Consider the following 16162-nt stretch of genomic DNA (forward strand, 5'->3'; position numbering starts at 1 on the left):
TTGAATGCAGGTCCCCTTCATTGAAGGCAGATTCTTTACCAGCTGAGCCACAAAGGAAATCCAAAGCCCTTGACTGTGTGGATCTCAACAAATTGTGGAAAATTCTTAAAGAGCTGGGAATACCAGACCATCTTACCTGCCTCCTGAGAAATCTGTTTGCAGGTCAAGAAGCAACAGTTAGAACCAGACGTGGAACAACGGACTGGTTCCAAATTGGGAAAGGAGTACTTCAAAGCTGTATATTGTCACCCTCCTTATTTAACTAATAGGCAGAGTACATCATGGGAAATGCCGGGCTGGATGAAGTGTAAGCTGGAATCAAGATTTCTGGTAGAAATATCAATAACCTCAGATACGCAGATGACGCCACCCTTATGGCAGAAAGTGAAGAGGATCTAAATAGCCTCTTGATGAAAGTGAAAGAGGAGAGTGAAAGAGTTGACTTCAAGCTCAACATTCAGAAAACTAAGATCATGGCATCTGGTCCCATCACTTCATGGCAAATAGATGGGGAAAACAGTGGCAGACTTTATTTTCTTGGGTTCTGGAATCACTGCAGATAGTGACTGCAGCCATGAAATTAAAAGACGGTTGCTCCTTGGAAGAAAAACTATGACCCAGACAGCATATTAAAAAGCAGAGACATTACTTTGCCAACAAAAGTCCTCCTAGTCAGAGTTACAGTTTTTCCAGGAGTCATGTATGGATGTGAGAGTTGGACTATTAAAGAAAAGTGAGCTCAGAAGAATTGATGCTTTTGAACTGTGGTGTTGGAGACGACTCTTGAAAGTCCCTTGGACTACAAGGAGATCAAACCAGTCAATCCTAAAGGAAATCAGTCCTAAATATTCATTGGAAGGACTGATGCTGAAACTGAAGCTTCGATACTTTGGCCACCTGATGTGAAGAACTGACTCATTGGAAGAGACCCTGATGCTGGGAAAGATTGAAGGTGGGAGGAGAAGGGGACGACAGAAGATGAGATGTTTGGATGGTGTCACCCGACTCGACAGACATGAGTCTGAGTAAGCTTCAGGAGTTGGTGATGGACAGGGAAGCCTGGTGTGCTGCAGTCCATCGGGTCGCAAAGAGTCAGACACGACTGAGAGACTGTACTGAACTGATAAAAGAACAGTAGGTCAACAGCATAAATTTTTTTCAGTAATGGCAGAGGTCAGTGTAAGGTAGAATTCAGAATACTAAGGGAGAATAACTCTGAACCCAAGTTGCTGTTTTCAGATAATTTGGGTGTTAGAAATAATATTTTGGGTAAAGTTGATGTTTAATACTTCTAGGGGATTGAGGAAAGAACTATTAAATCATATTAGTAAAAAGGAAACTGAGCTTTGGAAGAAAGTAGGAAGCAATGATGAGCCAAAATAAATAAATAAAATTTCAAAATTCGTAAGCATATTGGTATAATTGAAAGCATATTGACTGCATGAGCTAGTAATAATGATGATTAATTTAGGGTTATTTAGAAATAAAAAGAACTAAAATTCTAACAAGTGAAAAGACAGTTCTTTGTCAGTTCTTATTAGTAAAAACGAGAATAGATTGAAATTAAAGATTTCTTAAATATGGTAAAAGTTGGGGTAATCAGAAAAAGAATAAAATAAGTAACTTACTAGTGGAAGAAATAGAGTAGAAAGAGGAGAGGACTTTGTAGGAAGGAGATTAGGTTGAAAATAATTTTAATAATAGCTTCAGTATCCATGGTGACATTGAAGGATGTCAGTAAGATCATTAAATAGAATACAGCCTTAGGGGATATTTAATAGAAGGCCAGAAAGGAAAACAGGAAGCATTGAAAGAAATCAGTGAAGAGAAAACACGAAATAAGATGATAGGAGTAAAAATACATGTATCAGTAATTTTATGTAAGCATTTCAATGCAGAGTTGAGAATAAAGAGAAAAAATATCAGTACACTATTAAACAAAGCTGATGTAGAAATAGACAAAATAGACTCTTAAGGCAGACAGAGTTCTGAACATGCTTTGAATCTAACAACATAGTCTTAAAATATACAGGGCAAAAATTGAAATAAGGAAAAATGTGCAAACCCTAGTTAAACAGTTAATCACCATTAGGATTTTAAACTATTTAATTTTTCAAAAACTGATAGAGCAGAAATGAGTAAGATTACAGAAGATTTGAATATAAGATTTGAATATCAGTTATTAAGCCTGATTTAATAGTTGTGTTTGAAGTGATATATTCCCACATTACAAATCCTTTTCCAGCATATAGGAAATATACACAATTTGAAAATCTATTAAGGCTAAAGGAAAGGCCCAAGATATATCATAAAATTTATATCGTAGACCATATTGTAATTATTAAGGTGCATATTGTACTTGTTAAAATACATTAAAAGTAGAAATCAATAACAGATGCCTGACCCTTGTGCTTTGGGAACTGCATTTCTCAGTTTATGAATAGCAATTTATGTGGAAATGATGAAATATTTAGAATGGAATGACTATGAAAACAGAACATATAAAAATGTATGGGGTTACATGGCTGTGGGCTGCTCCATGGGGTGGGCACCCCTTCCCATGGCATCCCATGGAGGCACTCCCATTGGTCCAGGGCAGTTCTTCAAAATGAGTATGCACATATGATCCGGTTGCATACTGGGGCTGGCGACAGTGCACTGGCCCAATGAAGGAGTCCAGGAGGGGCATCATCATTGCCTGCTACTCCACCACTTCCGTTGCTACCTAATATTGTGTGGAAGGCCAGTGCAATCAGAAAAAAGATATTGAAGATACAGGACCTTGACAAGAAAGTACAGCATATGACTTGATTATATATTTGTAAAATCCAAAAGAATACATAGTTTATCAACCACTGAAAATAATATCATAATGTGTTAGATTGTGAAATCAGCATACAGAAGATAACAGCTTTCCATGCAGTTGAGTTAGTAGATGTATGGCAGATATCCTATCTGCAGTCATAAAATAAGATAAAATAGAGTAAGAATAAGGTATTCCAAAGAATGCGAGTTCCACAGAATAGCAAAGAGAGAAAGAAAGCCTTCCTCAGTGATCAGTGCAAAGAAATAGAGGAAAACAATAGAAGGGGAAAGACTAGACATCTCTTCAAGAACATTAGAGATACCAAGGGAATATTTCATGCAAAGATTGGCTCAATAAAGGACAGAAATGGTATGGACCTAACATAAGCAGAAATATTAAGAAGATGTGGCAAGAATATACAGAAGAACTGAACAAAAAAGATCATGACCCAGATAATCATGATAGTGTAGAGCCAGCCATCCTGGAATACAAAGTCAAGTGGGCCTTAGGAAGCATCACTAACTATGAGCAAAGCTAGTGGAGGTGATGGAATTCCAGTAGAGCTGTTTCAAATCCTGGAAGATGATGCTGTGAAAGTGCTGCACTCAACATGCCAGCAAATTTGGAAAACTCAGCAGTGGCCACAGGACTGGAAAAGGTCAGTTTTCATTCCAGTCCCAAAGAAAGGCAATACCAAAGGATGCTCAAACTACTGCACAATTACACTCATCTCACACGCTAGCAAAGTAATGCTCAAAATTCTCCAAGACAGGCTTCACCAATACGTGAACCGTGAACTTCCAGATATTCAAGCTGGTTTTAGAAAAGGCAGAGGAAGCAGAGATCAAATTGCCAATATCTGCTGGATCATCGAAAAAGCACGAGAGTTCCAGAAAAATATCTATTTCTGCTTTACTGACTATGCCAAAGCCTTCGACTGTGTGGATCACAATAAACTGTGGAAAATTCTGAGAGATGGGAAGTCCAGTGGGGTCACAAAGAGTCAGACAAGACTGCCCAACTGAACTGAACTGAAATATAGAAAACAAATACTAACAGACCTAAAGGAAGAAATGGATGGGAATACAATAATAGAGGAGACTTGAACACCTCACTGACGTCAGTGGACAAATCTTCCAGACAGACAATCAATAAGGCAACAGAGATCCTAGATGACATATTAGGACAGTTAGACCTAATGGATATTTTCAGGACATTCAGTTCAGTTCAGTCACTCAGGCTCTCTGTGACCCTGTGGTCTCAGCACACCAGGCTTCCCTGTCCATCACCAACACCCATAGCTTGTTCAAACTCATGTCCATTGAGTCGGTGATGCCATCCAGCCATCTTATCCTCTGTCATCCCCTTCTCCTCCCATCTTCAATCTTTCCCAGCATCAGGGTCTTTTCCAATGAGTCAGTTCTTCGCATCAGGTGGCCAAAATAGTGGAGTTTCAGCTTCAGCATCAGTCCTTCCAATGAATAATCAGGAGTTATTTGCTTTAGGATTGACTGGTTTGAAGTCCTTGCAGTCCAAGGGACTCTCAAGAGTCTTCTCCAACACCACAGTGTTTATAGGTGTCACTTTTTCTTTTTAGTCATTTTTAGGTTTTGTTTGCAAAGCAAACAGTGGATTTAAAAAAAAAAGATCATAGCTTTTATTTATTTACTGGTAAAGTTGAACAGTTATAGGTCAAACACAGCATTTCTCTTTAGTAACTATCTGTTGATGACTTAAAATATTAAAGTCGTTGAATTATGCAAGGCTTAAATTAACTTGGCCACCATGTCCCCAAGATTTCTTTGTTGGTTTTTGTGTCGTTTGTGTGTTTGTGTTTTAATATTATAGGTTATCAAGTCGGCAATGATTCAGAAGCTTCAGGATCGTCCAGAAGAGGTGGAAGAGGCGGAAGAGGTGGAAGAGGTAGTTTCCGAGGTTGCCGTGGAGGATTTGGTCTAGGAAGTCCAAGTTAGTAGTGGATTGCAAATACTGTGCTTCATTTATTAAAGAAATGATTAAAAATAACACCTATCACATATAAGATTATTATGACTTTATGAGAACGGTTTAGTATAATGGCTGGTAGGTACATAATCACTTATGCTATGCAAAATATTATTTTGTAGACATATGTAATTCCTTATAGATTAAATGAGAATATGTGAACTTTCTAACAGTTTATGTGATGCAGTTCTTTAATATTACATGCTGTGAAGCGTTTTAGAGCTTTGATAAAGATGGCTGACCTTACAAATAAGTGGCATTCTCATGATTCCATTATACCGTCTTATACCAGTGTGGCTTTCTACCTGAATTTTTCCAGTCGTCTTTCCTTGGTGCTAAGATATTGTCTCCTGAAGTCACTTTTGGAATGCATGTCTCTCTTAACAGAAGAGAACAGAATAGTGAAACTAAAAACGTAAATTGATATAACGATTTAATAGATATGTAGCAGATTCGTGAATTGTCACTTTTTAAAAAGTGAAGAGATCCACAGAGTTGCTGTTTAAGACTGATAAAGTTTGATTTGAGTGCAGTGGGTACGAAGGGATGCTATTCTGGAGAATAAGCACTAAGATTATGTAATGTGAAATTTTGAGGGGCAGCAACAGTGCTGTTTTTCAAAGGGAATTTAACTTGCTTATATCATATTTTGGTGCAGTATTAGCCCTGACTACTTTTATAAGATAATTTTAATAAAATTTTGAGAAAGTAATGTATAATTGAAGGAAATAATTTATGGAACGATCCTTCTGTGTGATACTTCAAAACCACTATGATTCCTGTTAAATTTAAATTATTTTATCCTGCATCTTTTTAACTTATGGCACCATAAATTGATTTTTTTCTGTTTACTGCATGACTTAAAAGTTTTTAAAAGTAACATAATCTAAATTTTTAATCTGTAAATCTAGAGAGCGAATATGAACAAGATGAGAGGACCCAGCGCTCTGGTGGCATTTTTGGTTCTAGAAGATCAGCATTAAGTGGTGCAGGTGAGAAATTGAATTTACTACTGAATATTAATCATTCACATTTGCTTTTAGCTCTAGGATTATTGAACCTAATATATATTTTTAAGTATATTAGATTGGTTCATGATTATCTCTGCTTTGTAGATTTGTAGGCAAAAAGAAAATGGACAATTTCTCCTCCCTTATAACATTTGTGCTCTGAGAATTATTCCCTCTTTCTTATCTACCAGTTAATTTGAGATATAAATTATACTTTTAATTAGAAGAAGGAAAATGAAGTTTCCTTTGGTTTCAAAGAAAGGATTCTGAGGGAATTTGATGAGAAAGTGGGGAAAAACAAGAAGCATCCTGTTGATGAAATGTTTAAAAGTAGTTAAATGAACTGTGGTATTAAAAAGAAATGAGCTACATCAAGCCTGAAAAGACATGGAGGAGCCTTAAATGCGTACTGCATGCATGCTAAGTCACTTCAGTTGTGTCAGATTCTTTGCAACCCCATGGACTATAGCTCACCAGGCTCCTCTGTCCATGGGATTCTCTAGGCAGGAATGTTATAGTGGGTTGCCATGCCCTCCTCCAGGGGATCTTGCCAACCCAGGGATTGAACCTGCGTCTCCTGTGACTCCTGCATTGCAGGCAGATTCTTTACTGCTGAGCCACTGGGGAAGCTCTAAATATGTGCTACTGAGTGAAAGAAGCCAATCTGAAAAGACAGTATACTGTATGATTCCAACTCTGTATGACATTCTGTAAAAGGCAAAACTGTAAGAAGAGGGCTGAAAAAAATTGCGTGGTTGCTAGGGGTCAGGGAAGGGATGAACAGACAGAGCACTGAGAATTTTTCGGGTAGTCAAGTTACTGTGTATGATACTATAATGATGGAGACATGCCATGATACATTTTTGCAAACATAAAAAACACTGTACAGTACCATGAATGAGCTGTAATGTAAACCATGGACTTTGGGTGATTGTGATGTGCCAGTATAGGTTTATCAACTGTAACAAAATACCTCTCTTGTGGGGAGCGTTGATTATGTCAGGGGGGTGTGGAGTATGCAGGTGTGAGGACTGGAAGTATCTGGAAAGTCTCTGCATTTTCCTCTTAATGTTTCTGTGAACCTGAAATTGCCCTAAAAAATGAAGTGTTTAAACAAAATGTTCAGACGAGAAAACGGTTTTCGTTAAACATAGAATTAGGAGATGGGTGGGTTAAGGGTCTAGGAATCCTGAGAAATTACTCAGTATTTGAAAAGAAATAGCTATATATTTTACGTGCTTGAAGAGGAGCTGTGTTTCCTCTGAATATTTCTGTAAAACAATGCCTTACAGGTAATGGTGACACTTTCCAAAGCAGAAGAGGTCGTAGAAGTGGACGAGGTGAGTTCTTATTTGGTTTACCTGTAAGTGGGTAAAATGACTGTAATCCAAGTTTAATTTTTGAAGGTAAAGGTAACTGTTGGTGCTTTTATACACATTTTGAGGAGTATACATTTGCACGGCCAGTTTGGAGAAGTTGTTTACTGTTGTTGTTTAGTCGCTGTGTTGTGTCTGACTCTTGCAACCCTGTGGACTATAGCCCACCAGGCTCATCTGTCCATGGGATTTTCCAGGCAAGAATACTGGAGTGGGTTGTCATTTCCTTCTCCAGGGGAAGCCAGTTGTTTACTACTACTCTTTAATCCAGCAGTTCCATTATATACTGTAGGTGTATATGCTCAGTGCGTGTAAAAGGATGTTCACTTAAGCTTCATGTGTAATACGTGAAAACTGAAAGTCACCTAAAATTCATCAGTAAATAACTGCTTAATAAATAACATAACCATAAAATGGGAGTTACCATGCAAATGTTAAAGACTGAGATGTAATCTGTGTTTACAGATTCTTATATTAAAATAATCTTTCTTATGAGATAGTTAGCTTGGTGTAGGGGAAAAAGAAAGTTCAGTATAGATAATTTGATACTATTAAAAAAAATCTCAGAGTTAAAAATGCTTAAACTTCATATAAAAGTTAAAATATTTTCCAGACTAGGAAAACAAGAAAGCTTGTTTAATATCTCTGAAAAATTCTGTGATCATTTTTAGTCTGAGAGCATTCAGAGTGGCAGTTCGCTTGAACCACTTTTCCCTGCTTCACTCTTTCAGATTCTTGGTTTCTCCAGTGTAGAAAAAGATTATGAATGGCTAAACCATATTTTATACAAATTCTTAGATCTTGTTTGAAAAGGGGTTTGAAGACCTGTGGACATGCAGGACAAGAAAATTAGAGAGTGCGCATATAAAAGTGCTATCTATGTGTTAGCCTTTCAAAGCTAGTACAGTCCTGATTCTTTCTGTGTTAGTACCTGAAAGTGGCACAGTCAGTGACTCCTTGTCTAGAAACCAGAAAGGTAGTGTGTGGAAAAGAGTTAACATGGTAGACCTGACTGGTCTTCTTGGAAAGTCCTTCTTACAAGACCCTTCCCTGGCTTCTGGGAACTTGGATTTGGGGAGGGGTCTCAACACCCTTAACCAGTGTGAGTGGTCCACTGTACCTAAATGGTTTGTAAAACAATGTGGTTTATGATGAATACCCCCTTTTCTTCTGGGAGTTGGGAAATTTGGTACATGCCAGGCAGAAGGTGCCTGCCTGCTTTATCAGCCCCTCATAAGAACCCTGGATATTGAATCTCTAAATTGCTCTGGTAAACATTTTCAGCATGTTGTCACAACTCGTCCTGTATGACCCCAGTGGGAGTGACTCTTAAAAGCTTGCACCTGGTCTTCTCTGGCCTTTTCTCCATACCCTTCTTTCCTTTGCTCATTTTGCTTCATATCTTTTCTATGTAATAAGTCACAGCCATAGCTTTGACTGTATTCTGAGTCCTAGCAAATCATAGAACCTATATGGACTAAGCAGAGATGGACTTGTAGTTCCTCTTAGAAAATACATTCCTTTGTTGAGGAATGTAGGAATAGGAAAGAGACATAACAGCTTAAACAGGGAGATACTAATATGTTATAACATTGTAATCTGCATAAAGTCAGCATTTTGAATGCTATGGGAACTTAAAATATTCAGGATTCTATTTATCTTAATTGTCTCAAAATATTATTTGTTTGAAGGGACCATCCATGTTTAGAACTTTTTCTCTTTGAAAACAAGCAACAAAAATAAAGATATACACAGTCTTGTATATTGACTGGCTGTCACTGTGTATTTCTTTAATAGGTGGTTACAAAGGTTTAAATGAAGAAGTAATTACAGGCTCTGGAAAAAGTAAGTTTTACTTTAGATCAGGTATTTGATTTTTATAGTGAGTATTGTTTTACCCCTCGATTTTAAAAAACATTTGTCTTGTTTTCGTTTGATTCCTTTTAAGATTCTTGGAAGTCAGAAGCTAAAGGAGGAGAAAGTGGTGACACTAAGGGTATATTAATTTTTGTGTGATCCACATAAATGTATATTACATTCGTGTATATATATACAAATGCAGAATATTTAAAGAGATAACTTTAAAAAGTTTGAAGTAAAAACTTTAATGGTAAACCTTGGGACCTTTTTTGGTAATTTTATTTACTTACTCTTGGCTGTGCTGGGTCTTCGTTGCTGCACAGGCTTTTCTCTAGTTGCGGAGACTGAGGGCTCCTCTCTAGCTGTGGTCTTCTCATTGTGGTGGCTTTTCTTGATGCAGAGCATGGGCTCTAAGGTGCACGGGCCTCAGTAGTTGTGATACGTAGGCTCAGTAGTTGCAGCTCCTGGGCTCTAGCGCACAGGCTGCGCATGGGCTTAGTTGCTCTGTGGCATGTGAGATTTTCCTGGGGCAGGAATTGAACTCGTATTTCCTGCATTGGCAGGTGGATTCTTTACCAGTGAGCCACCAGCGAAGCCCAGGAATTTGCATGTTGTTTTGAATTTGAGTTTGTTGCTTTTTGTCTGTTTTCTCTTTTATTTTTATCTTAATCCTTATAATGTAAATTTTCTTTTCAATTCCGAGGTCGAAAAGTGACCTACATACCACCTCCTCCACCTGAAGATGAGGACTCCATCTTTGCACATTATCAGACAGGCATAAACTTTGACAAATATGATACTATTCTTGTAGAAGTATCTGGACATGATCCACCACCAGCAATTCTGGTCAGTGTAATAATTGTCTCTGTAATGACTGTGAGACAAACTTTGTTTTTTAAAAATTTGGAACATTTCTTTAAGTTGATATTAAAGAATACAAAAACTTCATCTTTAGTATTTAATGAGAAATTTAGAATCATATCTAACATCTACATTATAATTCATTGCTGTGTTGAAAGGGAGGGTACTATATTTCCTCCCCACCTCCTCAAACTAGGATGGAAACTTGATTTAAATTTATTAAAAAGGATACTTTTCCTAAAGATTCAGTATTTCTGCTTTCTACGTATGTGAGAAAGTGCGTCTTAGGGGAGTGATTTTCTAAGGAATCGGGGAGCCCAGAGTTCCCTGTTGATAATGAACCATTTTTATTAATCAGAGTTATTTGTATCTCACAGGTTTTAAGGGGGCTGAAAAAGGTTTTAGAGCCATTGTCTATATGGAATATTCCTTAATTCTATCGAGTAGTCGCATAGAGGTTCTAGATATTACTTTTGAATGGGGGCATATGTATGATATAAAGTAGAATTAACAACTTGAAACTAATTCAAATGGAATATGTTTATGGCATGACTAGTGTATGATACATGGCATTTAACCACTGCCCCCTGATTTTTTCTAGACTTTTGAAGAAGCTAATCTTTGTTGGATATTGAATAACAACATTGCTAAAGCTGGTTATACTAAGCTTACTCCTGTGCAAAAATACAGTATTCCTATTATACTAAGAGGACGAGATTTGATGGCTTGTGCTCAGACAGGCTCTGGAAAGACTGTAAGTCACTTCCCTACATGTATTTAGCCCAGTATTCAAACTGTCACTTTTTGAACTTTGGTTCTTCCCAAGTAGATGATTTTAGTGAACTGTCATAAATACTCATGTTTTTGTCTCTGATTGCTGGTTTTATTGAAGTTTGTGTACTTTTGACGAAAGAATTTTGAACTATTTCTAGAGTAGTGTTTTGCAGTTCATAGATGTTTATAAGTGTATTCAGCTCCTTCTGTGGGACATAATACTTAATACCTGAGAGTCAAAGCACCAAAGGTTATGAGACCTTTGATTATAAGAGCATGGGAAAAATAATTTATGTAATGTAAAGTTTTTCCCATCACTTCATGGCAAATAGATGGAAAACAAAAAGTGGAAACAGTGACAGATTTTATTATCTTGGGCTCCAGAATCACTGTGGACGGTGACTACAGCCACGAAATTAAAAGACACTTCCTCCTTGGAAGAAAAGCTATGACAAACCTAGACAGCATTTTAAAAAGCAGAAATTTACCACTTTGCTTACAGAGGTCCTTACGGTCAAAGCTAAGATTTTTCCAATAGTCATGTATGGATGTGAGAGCCTTAAAGAAGGCTGAAAGCCGAAGAATTGATGCTTTCAAACTGTGGTGCTGGAGGAGGCTCTTGAGAGTCCCTTGGACAGCACGGAGATCAAAGCAATCGATCCTGAAAGAAATTAGTCCTGAATATTCACTGCAAGGACTGATGCTGAAGCGCCAATACTTTGGCTACCTGATGTGAAGAGCCACCTCATTGGAAAAGACCCTGATGCTGGGAAAGATTAAGGCAGGAGGAGAAGGGGGTGACAGAGGATGAGATGGTTGGATGGCATCACCAACTCAGTGGACATGAGTTTGAGCAAACTCCGAGAGACAGTAAAGCAGCCTGACGTACTGCAGTCCATGGGGTCAAAAAGAGTTGGACACGAGTTAGCGACTAACAACAACAGTGTAATAGCTGATACAGTTTTGGAGTCAAGAGAATGAGAAATAGCTGTATGTACTGTTGTTGTCTATGTACTGTACCTGGTCCTTAGTACGAAGTGACCTCTGGTTATGCTAATTCTAAAAGATCTCTGATGGGACCAAGTTGGTCTTAGGACTAAACTGTGAGATTTGTGAATTAAATAGGGTTCCATGAGATGAGCACTAAAGACTGTCATTTCCAGGATCCTAGTCTTGCTTCATACTATATTAGTCTTAAAAATTCTCCATAGTAGCGTTGAAAGGAAAATAAGTGAAAATAAGCTGTACCATATAGCAGCTAATGTGTGACTTACATGTGGTTGTGGAGGTAGATTTTAGTGTCTTATTTAATAAGAAAACTGTAGCACAAAGTTTCTCTTGCCATATGTAACATTTATGAGGGTGATATGTTTAGTAAATCAAATGACTGCTTTCCCAATTTTTGCTCTGTTTTGTGGACCACTTTTGTCATGCATTCTGATTTTATTTCTACCTCAAAAGGAATCATTTATACTAAATGCTACATTCCTCATTTACCTCTCAAAATAAGTTAATGTTTGTTTATGTAGAATCTTTGGTTGTGTTTGTTTTTTAAAAAGCACAAAAGATAGTTTCATAAGATAGATTAACTTTATCAAACATTTTATATTGTATAATATGAGAATGACGACCAAAGTATTAGATACTCATTGAAATAAATATTATTTCCCTTTTGCATTTTAAATTTATCAAAAAGATGAAAGAAGCAGCTAAGGGATATAAAGACATGAGGAATAGGTTGCCATAGGGAAAAGGATGATGCCCTATAAATTTGTAAGTTATGCAATTTAACTTCTAGGCAGCTTTTCTCTTGCCAATTTTGGCTCATATGATGCGTGATGGAATAACCGCCAGTCGTTCTAAAGAACTGCAGGAACCAGAGTGTATTATTGTAGCACCAACTCGAGAGTTGATCAGTCAGATCTATACGGAAGCCAGAAAATTTTCTTTTGGGTAAGTACATCTGGAATGCCACTCACAAACAAGTTTTTTTCTTTAGAGGATTATTGTATTTATTTGGGGAGGAACTCAGTACATGAGTAAGAATGCAGTCATATAATTTAATGTGGTGTTACCTGACTGAAGTTGACTTTTTCATAATCTTGTTTATAGAATCTATTTTTTAAAATGCTTATTAAAAATCAGATGGTGATAGAAGTAGAACGATAAGACCGTGTACATATTCATGTGTTTTCTGGTAGTGTTTAAGTATATGTTTAAACATGAGTTTATGGTGTTCCTAATAGTTTTCTCTCCTTTAACCCGTAACTTCATAAAATGGATAACTGCTTATTTAACAGTCAGACGTAATTTTTAATGACTGTAAGATTGTCCATGTGTTTGTATTTTATTTCTCTATTTGGGAGGTTTAAGTTGTTTCTATAGATTTAATGTTCAAAATATGAAGTTATTTTAAAGCTTGCATTCTACCAGCAGTATTTGAAAATGCCAGCTTCACTATACACTTTGCCACTATTTGGTATTGGATTAGTTATCTGTTGCTGCTTACCTTAAAACCTAGTTGCTCAAAACAATGCATATTATTTACAGTTTCTGAGGGTTAGGAATTGAGGAGCAGTTTAGCTGGGTGTTTCTGGCTTGGCATCTCAAGAGGTTGCAGACAAGATGTCATCCAGAATTACAGTCATCTGGCTTTATTGGATCTCTCTGTAAGAATGGTTGTCTCTAGGAAGTGACAGCTGGCTTCACTTAGATTGAAGGGTCGGTGAGAAAGAGCAAGGAGGAGGTTTCTGTGACTTTTGTAAGACAGTTGCAGTCACTTTTGCTGTACTCTGTTCCTTACTAAACAGGTCACTAAATCTAGCTCATCGTCAGGACTGGCTATATAATTTGCGAGAACTAGCCCAAAATGAAAGTACAAGGTCCTTTGTTAAAAAATTATGAAGAATTTTAAAGCAGCAAATAGAATATTAAACCAAGTTCAGGTCTTTTTTAAGCATAGGACTCTGTATTACAGCACAGGTTCTATACCTATGAAGCCAGCTTTGCACACATCTTTGGAGGAGGGAGTTAGGATCTATATTTAAAGGAAGGTGTATTGAAGAATTTGTGTACATATTTTAAAATCACTACAGCTATCTTCATGTTTTCATCTATTTGGTTATTGAGAGGCTGAACTACTTTTTGAATGCTTTGTACATTTTCCCTGTGAATTATCCATTTGTTGTCTACCCATTTATCTGTTGGTATATTAGTCTTTTTCTGTACAGTTCTTTAGAGCTTTTGATCTAGAACCTTCAGCTTTTAATTTGTATAAATCAGTTTATTTGAAATTAGAGGAGAAAAAACTAAAATTATTAAAATTCTTTTAATGTCAAGCTTGACAGATCTTTTTTTGTAAGAAGTAGATGTACATTGCTTATACCAGTGTTTATTTCTTACTGACCCCCATGTACTGTGTTGCTCTTCGAGCTTTTAAATCAAGTAAAAGATAAAAGTTTTCTTTTAAAAAAAACAATAATGATATTTCAGATAATATGTATGTACAAAATGTGTATTAGTATGTGGATATTTGTTGGAACATTTTTGTGGCAAAAAACTGAGAAGTGTCTAACTGTCTATCTTTAATCCTCCTCTTCAAAGTTTACACACTATTATGGTTTTATGTGAAATAGTATAGAAAGAGCTGGTGCACATGTATGCACTTTAATCCTCCTCTCAACAAATCTTAGCATACTAAGCTTGGTTGCCATCCTTTAAAAAAAAAATGGTATATGTGGAGCTAACACTTACTATAGAACTGTACTCATCTTTATAGATGCTCAGTGTTCTTTGTACGGAAGGCCTATAATTCTGTTTTTTATTGTTAGATAATTTTCAGTCTTTTGATACTAAAAATCATGTTAGCAGTGAATATATTACACAGTCATCTTTACCCCTTTGTGGGGATATATCTGAAGGGAAAATTCCTATATGTGAATTTCTTGGGAAAAATAAGTTTTAAAATTTTAAGAGAGACTAAAATTGTGAAAGAGATTATATCAGTTTATCCCCCTGAGTGCCAGTTTCCCTACACTGGCTGACATGGCATTATCACACTTAAGGGAAAATTTTGTTAGACTTCATTTGTTTTGCTTTATTGATTTAAAAAGTAATATTGAACTTAAAAGTGTTTAAAAACCGTCTGTATTTTTAATGAACATTTGTTCATGTTGTTGGCCTGTTGTATGGGTGTTGGTTGTGTTTATCACTGTTTTTGAAGAGCTCTGTCAGGCAGGTTGCAAATATTTTTTCCCTCAGCTTTTCAACTTTCTGGGAAGAATTGTAAAAGAATGTTGAATGTATTAGCTTTTTCTTCATGGGTTTCATTTTACATCTCATTAAAAACAAATGACTAATTTTCAAGCAACTAGAAAATGACATTTATTTTTATTGTCAATAGGACTTGCGTAAGAGCAGTTGTCACATATGGGGGAACCCAGTTGAGGCATTCAATTCGACAAATAGTACAAGGCTGTAATATATTATGTGCTACTCCTGGGAGACTGATGGATATCATAGGCAAAGAAAAGGTAAGCTCTAGAGGGATACAGTGTTGTGAGATTGACTAGTAATTGTTTTGTTTGGGAAAGAGAGAAACTTGTGTAAAGACATGTATGTTCATTACAGCACCATTTGTATATTAGGCTCCCATCTGATTCCTTGAATGCTTTCTTTTAATACAAATAGGTAAATAGTATTTTCCATTTTATACTCGGGAAAACAAACTTTTAGTGAGATTATGTAATTTATTTTAATCTCTAAGTTAGCTCTAGTAAGTGATAGGGTTAGAATCTGGATCTGAATCCAGAATCCATATCCTAGACCCACTCTACTGGGAGAAAAATGAAGTCAGTGCTTTTTTCTAGTTTCGTATATGTCTTGAGGAAATCATTTTTTTTTTCCCTGGAAGAAAACCTTTGTGGTATCAGTAATTGTGTCTCCTGTTTTAAGTGTGAGAGTGATATTATCCAGGATTGTTAAGTTTCTGTCTTTGGAGAGCGATTTTAGGGCGATTTATTTTCAGTATTCACATACCACATTATTACATCTCTGTATCAGTATTTTCAGTTCACTTTCATGACCCTGATTTGCTTTTTAAGGCTGTTCTTTAAAGGGATTATTAAAAATATGCTCTTTCTGCAGAAAGGAATTTTTCTTATGGTACTTATTAAGAGTATCCAGAGAAATTCACCTTGATTTCCCACCTTGTTTCCCATCTTCCATAGGGTAACAAAATCACTTGTTTTCTTTTTGCAAATATGTGCTTCTGTTTTTAGCACTAAATATTCATGATAGGTAAGAAAAGTTTTCCATTTGTTGCTGAGTGGTTAGAGAATCGGGGTTTTATTAAGGGTTTAAAGGCATTAGAAATAAATTTGTCAGTTATAGGCCATTTGATAATGTCATGCTGTTAAGAAATTTTATTTCTTACACTAAATAGCCTGACTTGATCAGATGATAGAATCTAG

At 36.4% G+C, this 16162-nt stretch overlaps 1 protein-coding gene across 7 annotated transcripts in view; it reads left to right on the forward strand.

The window, feature by feature from the left end:
* Positions 1-16162, forward strand: part of LOC122435863 (probable ATP-dependent RNA helicase DDX4) — a 57337-nt gene that overhangs the window by 24361 nt on the left and 16814 nt on the right. For 4 of the 7 annotated variants that reach the window (XM_043459951.1, XM_043459954.1, XM_043459955.1 and 1 more), the window contains 9 exons: positions 4655-4774; positions 5722-5802; positions 7113-7160; positions 8994-9041; positions 9145-9192; positions 9760-9902; positions 10519-10671; positions 12490-12644; positions 15094-15223. In XM_043459951.1, the coding sequence (XP_043315886.1) occupies positions 4655-4774; positions 5722-5802; positions 7113-7160; positions 8994-9041; positions 9145-9192; positions 9760-9902; positions 10519-10671; positions 12490-12644; positions 15094-15223 (926 nt within the window). The remainder of the gene's footprint in view (positions 1-4654; positions 4775-5721; positions 5803-7112; positions 7161-8993; positions 9042-9144; positions 9193-9759; positions 9903-10518; positions 10672-12489; positions 12645-15093; positions 15224-16162) is intronic. The other 3 variants (XM_043459952.1, XM_043459953.1, XM_043459956.1) reach the window with 3 other exon arrangements.

This window comes from Cervus canadensis, chromosome X, assembly GCF_019320065.1.
Source record: "Cervus canadensis isolate Bull #8, Minnesota chromosome X, ASM1932006v1, whole genome shotgun sequence".
Taxonomy (NCBI): domain Eukaryota; kingdom Metazoa; phylum Chordata; class Mammalia; order Artiodactyla; family Cervidae; genus Cervus; species Cervus canadensis.